The sequence below is a fragment of the Egretta garzetta genome, unplaced genomic scaffold, assembly GCF_000687185.1.
Source record: "Egretta garzetta isolate BGI_Z169 unplaced genomic scaffold, ASM68718v1 scaffold323, whole genome shotgun sequence".
Lineage (NCBI taxonomy): Eukaryota > Metazoa > Chordata > Aves > Pelecaniformes > Ardeidae > Egretta > Egretta garzetta.
Genome location: NW_009259435.1, coordinates 3138333 through 3147564, shown reverse-complemented (window position 1 = coordinate 3147564; position 9232 = coordinate 3138333). Strand labels below are relative to the sequence as shown.

Genomic DNA, 9232 nt, shown 5'->3' with positions numbered 1-9232 from the left:
GTTCCCAGCAGAAGAGCCCCTGCTTGGAGGGATCGGCATCTACCAATATCTCCTTCTAATCAGGGACATTTCTCCAGGGTCACAGGTGCCTTTCCTTTTAATTAGCTAATCTTAAGAAACATGAGATAAGCCCTAAACCAGCTTAGGGAAATGAACCTGGTGTTTCTGGGCTCCCAATTTCCCTGTTTCTGAGCCCTTTCACTGTAAATTTTTCCCACTAAAGGGTGTTACAACTCCAGATTTTGGGAGCCCCTAAGCAAAAAGCAGCACGGTTGGATGAATGAGGAGATGTGGTCTCCACTACCTTAGTGTCACATAAGGTGAGTCCAGGACTCAGTGGGATCCTGGGATGGGGGGTCCATGACATGCTCTCCAGCATCCACTGAGGAGGGATGGAGATGTCTGGGGAGGTTTTCTGGGAGCCCTGGACCTCAGTCGCATGATGATCTCCTGGAGGGATCAGGGCTCCAAATACTGCTGGGGTTTGCAGATGTGCCCCAGGTTAATCCTTTAGGTAAGTGGCAGCGTCAGGTCACGGGCAGGGGTTGTGCCGTATGGTGTGAAGTGTGGTGCCCTGATAGGCACTGCATCCAGAGCTGCCACCTCTCCCCTACAGCCAGGGGAGTCACAGACACCTCGGCCAGGGGGTGAAGCAACTGGAGGGGTCCTTGGCCTGGGTGGGATGCTGTGCTCTGGGAGGAGCTGGGGGGAGGAAACTGATGTTTGAGCTCACACCTTCCACTTTGGGGGGTTGAGGACAGATTGGGCTCTGGAGATCAGGCTCCTCTTGTTTCCCCTTGGGTCGGTGTAGAAACATGACCAGTCCTTGCTCCTGCATCCTGCTCTGTATGAAGGCTGGCTGCTTTTGCTACCTTCAGCAGCAGAGGGTGTTTTCAGCGCTGTCCCCAAACGAATGGTTGGAGGAGGATGGTGGGGACCAGTATCTCCTGCCACCACTGATAGTAATGGCGAGTCTCAGAACCAGGCAGCTGGAAGCTGTTGCTACCAGCTCTGGCTGACAAGCTGCCTCTAATCAATGCTGTAATCATTTCTAAGCCCACATTAATAGCAAGTTGATTAGCACAATGGTCCTCTATGACATTTAATTAGGATAAGCTCCAGTCAGGGGGGAATCAATGGGAACTGATGGAGGGCTGTCTGACCTTTACTGGCGCTCTCCCAGAGGGAGTCTGGGACATCATTAGCACTCCTGGAAAACATCAAACCCTCCAAAAGTGGCTCTTTTTTGTGGCTCTGTCTGCTCTACTTCTATTGATCCAGAGAACTCAAGAGTGCCAGTGAGCTTGCAGGGCTGATGGCATCATTAATATTTCAGGGTAGGAGCAATAAAAGCCCTGGGCTGGATCATTGCTGGTAGATAAAGAGTTGGGGGGCTCTCCAGAGAGAATTCTCTCTGCAGGGTTATGGCTTTGTGATGGCAGCCAAAAAAATAAGCAGAAGGCTCAGGCAGCTGGACAAAGGCCAAAGCACGGTGCAGGGGGTCTCACCATGGCCTGGGACCTCCTGAAGATCCTCTTTCCATGCAATGTAGCTGTGGCCTGTCCTATTCCACCCCAACACTTGCAGCTGTCTCCACAGGACAGTGATTATTTAGGTGTTACGGAACATAATTTTCCCCATGGGCACATGGGGGCTTTTCCTTGCTTAGGTCATGAAATTCTGGGACCAGGTAAGTGAAGAAGCAAAGCTGTCAACGGTCGGTCACATTATGACAGCTGAATTGGTCAGTAGTTGTCAAGTATCAACTACACTAACTGTACATGGCCTCACAGCCCACCCTGGCCATGAAGTAAACCCATGTTGCCTTCACCCTCAACATAAGCTAATCTGTGGTAGGGCAGTTTCTTGCTGTGTGCCTCTATGTCCTGGTTCTAAGTAAAATCCCAGTCCTCCTAGATGTAGCATCTGTGCATGGCTGTGCCCATTTCTGACCCAGCTGTTGGGTGGATTTTCTACCCAAAGCAAAGCTGGTGGTGCCCACAGCCATGAAGGACTATGGTCTTTGGCATTTACCCTTCGCTTGTGCCTTGTCCCACTGGCAGTGCATATGGCAGTGACACCAAACGTGTGCTCCCTCAGCCCCTCAGCTGCTCTATAGGGTTTCTTTCACCCCAGACCCTCTTTTCCTTCTTTCAGCAAGTCACATGCCCATGCTTGCTTGGATAAGTATGATAGCTCTTGACAGGGAGGAACGGGGACCTTGTGGGGATGGGGATCTTTCTTTTACTCACTTTTATTTAGCAGAACAGATGCACAGAGAGTGTCTGGTCCCTGTTCATTGCCACCGTAGATGAATACAACACTTGGGCCGGTCAAGTCACACCAGAATCAAGTAATGGAATCAAAGAAGGTGCCTTCTCTTAGTGGTACCCTACTGAGACTAAAATGAACAAAAATCTGGCCATAAAAATAGCCATCACTGGTCAGACCAAGGACTCTTCTGCTCCAATAGCCTGTCTACAGCAGTAGATGACAGCAGATGTCCAGGATAGAATTATAAGAAAGAGGACAAGGTTCTGTAGTTCCATCTTCCAAGGAACAATGAAGTCTAAGCTATTCCAGTACACGTTAATCTAGTCTGCGTTGGAGGAACCAGGTCCAAAATCTGGCCCCAACAGGCTGTAAGCAAGTCCCACCCCCTCATATTCTTCCTTGTCTTTGATATTGTCTGCGTTAGTTCCAGGATGAGAGTCAAATCCAGCAAAAAGGGGGCTAACCTAGCTGCATGTGCCTCCTCTCTTGCAGGTCATTCCAGACTGGAAGGAGCAGGAGTGGAACTCTGAGAAACCCGAGAGCTATGTGGGGATCTTCCACTTCCAGTTCTGGCGTTTTGGTCAGTGGCTGGACGTGGTGATAGATGACCGCCTGCCCACACTCCACAACCAGCTCATCTACTGCCACTCCAACTCCAGGAATGAGTTCTGGTGCGCCTTGGTGGAGAAAGCTTATGCCAAGTAGGTACCTGGGCAGTTGCAGAACAAACTGGAACCTGGGCACCCTGTTTTTCCTCTCTGTTCATTCATCAGTTGGCTTGCACCAGTGGAAACAACAGCTTTCCTGGGGAGGAGTAGGACATATCTCAAACAGACAGAACCCGTAAGAAAAAAAACCTTCTCTAGCCTTAGTTTATCCTCCAAGCCAAATATCCTCCAACTCCACATCTGTTCAAGTGGCATCTATCCTAGGGATTTCAAATTCCCTTTTGTCATGGTTTAACCCCAGACGGCAACTAAGCCCCACCCAGCCACTCGTTCAGTTCCCCTCCACAGCAGGATGGGGGAGAGAATCAGAAGAGTAAAAGTGAGAAAACTGATGGTTTGAGATAAAGAGAGTTTACTAGATAAAGAAAAAGTCCCACACACAAGCAATGCAAAACAAGGAATTCATTCCCTGCTTCCCATGGGCAGGCAGGTTCTCAGCCATCTCCAGGGCAGCAGGGCTCCATCCCGCATAATGGGGACTTGGGAAGACAAACACCATCACTCTAAACGTCTCCCCCTTTCTTCTTCTTCCCCCAGTTTCTATACTGAGCATGATGTCATATGGTGTGGGATATCCCTTGGGTCAGTTTGGGCCAGCTGTCCTGGATGTGTCCCCTCCCAACTTCTTGCACACCTCCAGCCTGCTCACTGGTGGGGTGGGGTGAGCAGCAGAAAAGGCCTTGACTCTGTGTAAGCCCTGCTCAGCAACAGCTAAACCATCCCTGTCTTATCAACACTGTTTGCAGCACAAATCCAAACCACAGCCCCATACCAGCTACTGTGAAGAAAATTAACTCTACTCCAGCCAAAACCAGCGTACCTTTACTTTGTCCTATGACAGCAAGAGTGCTGAAAGCAGCATCGGTCTTATTTTTTCACCCTACTTTTCTATCCTCACCCACTGAAAGGTTTATTACAATTCTGTGTTCTCCAGGCTGCCCCAAGAACTGTCCCAGACCCCTTAAAATGTCAAGCCAGTATTGTTGTGCCATCCCTGTCACCCTCTTTCAGGTTATCAGGCTGTTATGAGGCCCTGGATGGAGGCAACACAGCTGATGCCCTGGTAGACTTTACTGGTGGAGTCTCTGAACCTATCGACCTGACCGAAGGGGACTACATCACTGATGAAGCCAAACGAAACCTCCTCTTTGAGCGCGTGTTGAAGGTGCACAACCGGGGAGGCCTCATCAGCTGCTCCATCAAAGTAAGCAATGTTACCTGAATGGTCACGGTGCCATGGGAATAGGCATGTGGGATGCAATCATCGTACACTGTTGCAGACTTCTAAATTAGGTCAGACAAATTATGGCCAAGGGTTCCTACTTCTACCCGTGAGTGGCAAAGGGAGTCAAGCCCAGCTGCCAATCCTTTTTATTTCTCATTGCTATGTCCAACAGCCCAGATTCATCCTACCACCCTTTAAATGTTAGGAGAGGATCCACTTCCAGAGAAAGGCATTTTGGTGTCTGCATGTAGACACGTCCACAAACACTGGGTGCCAGACCTCCCATTTTAACCAGTAGAATGAGCTTTATTGTTGGACAGTATGGAAGCTCAGACACCTCATGCAGCAGATGAAGACCAAGAAGGATCTAGCACCTAAAATGGCATCTGATACATCTCCAAAGGCAACTGGCTCTCTCCTTGAGCACTGGTGCTCTCCTTTTCAGCTCAGAGAAACCTGCAGGGAAATCTGAGCAATTTTTTCCCAGTCCCTGCAAAGGCAGTCACATCCTCCAGTACAAGCACTGTCTGTGTCCCCCTGCCCAGGCCACATCGGCGGCTGACATGGAGGCCCGCCTGGCCTGCGGACTGGTGAAGGGCCACGCGTATGCGGTGACAGATGTGCGGAAGGTCCGCCTGGGCCATGGTCTGCTGTCCTTCTTCAAGTCGGAGAAGCTGGACATGATCCGCATGCGCAATCCGTGGGGCGAGCGAGAGTGGAACGGCCCTTGGAGTGACACGTGAGTTAGGATGGGCAGCAGCAGCAGCAGCAGCACCTTTTTTTGGCGGGGAAAGCTGGGTTGGATGAAGTCTTGAGGCATGAGACAATTTGACTACATCCACACCCATAGGATAACATTGTATGGGCAGTTGTGGGATGCTGCTTCAACCCGTGTCTTAAACCTGCTGTTTCATTGGGGTAGATTCATTCCTTGCCCTGGGGTCCCTGGAGGTCAGTGGGAGGGTGGCTGAGCTTGATAGACCTTCTCATTAAGGCTGTGGTGGTTATTGTGGTGAAATTGCCAGCATGTTCACACAGGATGATTATAGCCCACATTTCACTCCCAGTCTTGTTCCTGCAAAAACAGCACCAAACAGAATCAACCTCTGCCACCACTGACTGCTATGGTGTCTATGCGTGGGATGAAGAACCAAGGGCTGGTGTAACCAGAGCCTTTTGCCAGAGTTCATTTTGTTATCTTCAAATAGGATTTGATAGGGTTGTGATTGTACTGGCCAACCAAAATCTTGCCAAGCTGGATTTAGCTCCCCTGGTCAGGAAAGAAGTTGAAGCTCCAAGCCATGCTCCACTCCCATGTTTGGAAGATGAGCTAACCATACTGGTTGCATGGCTAGAGCTTTATAGAGGCCTTGTGCCCTTGACAGATCCTGCAGAGGCCAAGTAGCCTCTTGAGTTCTTGTGTGTCCCCTTGCCCTTGCAGTACTGATCCTGTACTCTTCCCACAGCTCTGAGGAGTGGCAGAAAGTGAGTAAGAGTGAGAGAGAGAAGATGGGGATGACTGTGGAAGACGATGGAGAATTCTGGTGAGTCCCTCCTGGGGTTGTCACTACGGGCCATGCCCACAGAGTCCTCCCACCCCATGAAGCATGTGAGTCATTTCCATGCATACAGCTACCCAGAGCAAACAGCCTTCCAAGCCCTAGGATGTTTAGTGAAGCCTCCTTCTTGAGCCCATGGGTATTAATTTTGGATAGCAATGATCCTAGGGTTGCAAGCTGCTCTGTATCACACAGGGTCCGAGCTATTTCACCAGGGTACTGTGTTATGAATGTGCTGAACTTAGCCTCACCAGGTGGGTTTCAATACATGTACCCACATGTGGTGGAAGGGCCACTACTCTGCTTCTCCCACTCCAAAACACATAGCTCTTTGGTTTGAACTGAAGAAGATTTACTGCAGGCGTGGAGAAAGGCTTTTCCATCGCTTTTGTTATTCATCAGCCACTAGAGGCTACCCACACGCAGTCTCTAACAAAAGATCAAGGAAATCCCTGCAGTGTACTGTTCTGGGGAATGAAGCAGCATAACCCAGCTCTGTCCTTTCCTGACTTAGGATGACCTTTGAAGACTTCTGCAAATACTTCACAGACATCATCAAGTGCCGTCTCATCAACACATCCTACCTGAGCATCCACAAGACCTGGGAGGAGGCAGTGCTACGCGGGGCATGGACCAGGAATGATGACCCCTTGAAGAACCGCTGCGGAGGCTGTATCAACCACAAGGACACCTTTCTACAGAACCCCCAAGTGAGTCACAGAGCAGAAGACCTTCTGGAGCCTTCACACGTGCTTCCAAGCATTTAAATCTCCTACAGGGACCTAGAAGGCCAAAATGGCTACTAGACCTCTAGTAGATTAAATGTGCTCATGATCATTTTCTGGCTGAGACCCCTGGCACAGCGTGACCAGCATCCAGGCCAACTCTATTAACCTCATCCCTTTTATCGGGGAGACTGCATCCAAGTGCCTGGTGTAGAGCGTCTTGGCACAAGCAAACAGCAAACTGTGCCACAGGGTAGCAGCGTTAGCTGGTGCCAGTCAAACAGGGCCAGGAACCATTTCCAACAATTTGGATGTCTGAATGATCAAATTCCAGTTCCTTTTCCCAAACCTTGGCACTATTAAATTTACCAGGACATGTGTAGTCTATAGCGCCGTTTCCTTCTAGACTGGCTTTTAGAAAAGGCCCTGCTCTGAAGTTCATCTCCTGGAACAAGCTCTTCTGTCCTGTCCTGTTCTGAACTGGGATTCTCAGTTACACAAGACACGTTCTTGTGAGTCCTTCGTCGAACAAGCAGATGAAGGATGGTCCAGTCCATTGCAGGAGTTGTCACCAAGGATGTGGGAGAGTTGTTTCATGCTTTCAGATTTGTATTAGCCTTCATCTTAGGTCTCTCTGAACATCAGCTTCCATGCCTCATAGGAGGACTTGTGGCAGACTGCAAGGGGTCAAAGTCTCCGGTACGAGACTGAATCCTTCGATTCTGCTGAGCAATTCAAAGACTGGATTTCCCAGTCTTTTTCTAAGATGAGCCAAAAAGGTTTCTGGCTTGGCAAAATGATGCTAGTTCCCAAGAGGAGTGGGTATGGGCTCTCAATCCTGGTATGGAAGCCAGACTGTCCCTGCAGTGAGGTGGGTGAGGAGAAGCTGAGGTTAACTCTACTGTGTGTCCACCCCCATGCATGCTCAGTGATCCTGTCTTAGTAGAATTCCTCCCTTACCTTCCTCCCTTTGCTTCCAGTATGTGTTTGATGTGAAGAAGGCAGAAGATGAAGTGCTGATCTCCATCCAGCAGAAGCCAAAAAGGACCAGTCGCAAAGAGGGCAAAGGAGAGAACTTGGCCATAGGCTTTGATATCCATAAGGTAGACCGTGGTTCCTGCATGTTGGCCTGAATACCCCCATAAATTTGTTAGTGGTGGAGTGGTACATCCTGCACTGTTCATTTAATCATTATCTGGGTGCTTCTGGGGTGTCTTCAGCACAGCCTGCCCCTCTAGACATGACAAGAGATTTCAGAGGTGAACAGTGACAGCGTGGACAAGGTCTCCTTGCTAAAAGCAATGGTTAGTCTATTATCTCCAAATGTTGAAATCCATTAGACTGATCCTTGTGTTGCTTGCTGGGCCTCCAGTGTCAAGCTGGGATGCAAGAGACAATGAGTCCCTGAGCCAACAGAGTTGGGAGAGGCAATGTCCACACTTGTTTTCCATCCAGCCCAGTTGGGATTGTTTTGCTGGTTCTCTTAACTCCAACTCTTCCAGCACTGTGGGGTCAGTCCTTGCAGTCTGGCTCCCCAAGGTGGATACCAGTATATTGTCAGTCACTGTCATCCTGCTGACCGTCCCGCTGTGGTCTCTGCCCAGGTGGAGCTGAACAGGAACTACCGGATGCACACCCTGCAGCAGAAGGTGGCCAGCTCCATTTACATCAACTCCCGCAGTGTCTTCCTGAGGACAGACCTGAAGGAAGGCCGCTACGTCATCATCCCCACCACTTTTGACCCCGGTCATGTAGGCGAGTTTCTTCTCAGGATTTTCACAGATGTGCCTTCAGATTGTCGGTAAGGAGCAAGAGCAGTCATGGGGAGGAGCTGGCTATTTGGAGACATCCCTGTGCTTTTGACATGTGGTTTTCCTGATTGGAATTGGTCATAGCTTTGCCTGGAACTGGTGTTTGGCTTCCTTTCAAGGATGGCCAAGAAATGGCATCTTTACAGGTCCCACCACAGACATGCAGAGAAGCTCCCACTCTGCTTCTAAGCATGACATGGGAGAGCATCCCAAACCCAAGTAGAGGGGATCAGAGTGGGAGCAGAGTCTGGCAGTGGACAGTGTGTAGTCCTTCCATCCTGCTAGAGCAAACTCTCTGTCCTGCCCATGGGGTAAGGCTGGGCACCTCTCAAAGCCCTCATGTTTTTCCCTGCAGAGAGCTGACGCTGGATGAGCCACCACACACCTGCTGGAGTGGGATGTGTGGTTACCCGCAAGTGGTGTCCCAGATCCATGTCCTTGCTGCAGCTGGGCTTAAGGATCAGGACTCCCAAGGAGGTACTGGTCTTTCCCTGCTTATTGTCTAGTCCCGGAGGAGTTGGAAGGTGGTTGTTTCAGTGGGAAAACATGGAGGTGGTTTCATGAACTGGCAGGTTGCTGGGTTTGGTTATGTCCTCAGGTATTTTTTTCAGCAAACGTGCCTGATTCAGACACCAGAGGAGGAGAGAGTCCATGGAGAATCAAACTCACTTCTTGCTGTGGACGTGATCTGGGAGGTCTTATATTTAGGCTGTTGTCTAAGATCCTTGGGAGATCATAGAATCATAGAACAGAATCATTTGGGTTGGAAAAGCCCTTTAAGATCATCAAGCCCAACTGTTCCCCTAACCCGGCCATCCCACCACTAAACTCTGGCCCTCAGCACCGCCTCTGCCCAGCTGTTAAATCCCCCCAGGGCTGGGGACTCGACCCCTTCCCTGGGCAGCCCCTT

General features: G+C 50.1%; 1 protein-coding gene across 4 annotated transcripts in view; it reads left to right on the top strand.

The window, feature by feature from the left end:
• LOC104124763 (calpain-5) overlaps window positions 1-9232 on the top strand; it is a 64464-nt gene that overhangs the window by 47717 nt on the left and 7515 nt on the right. For all 4 annotated transcript variants that reach the window (XM_035892704.1, XM_009637140.2, XM_035892705.1 and 1 more), the window contains 8 exons: window positions 2767-2975; window positions 4014-4206; window positions 4773-4966; window positions 5694-5771; window positions 6301-6496; window positions 7492-7614; window positions 8116-8312; window positions 8678-8799. In XM_035892704.1, coding sequence (XP_035748597.1) covers window positions 2767-2975; window positions 4014-4206; window positions 4773-4966; window positions 5694-5771; window positions 6301-6496; window positions 7492-7614; window positions 8116-8312; window positions 8678-8799 — 1312 coding nt within the window. The remainder of the gene's footprint in view (window positions 1-2766; window positions 2976-4013; window positions 4207-4772; window positions 4967-5693; window positions 5772-6300; window positions 6497-7491; window positions 7615-8115; window positions 8313-8677; window positions 8800-9232) is intronic.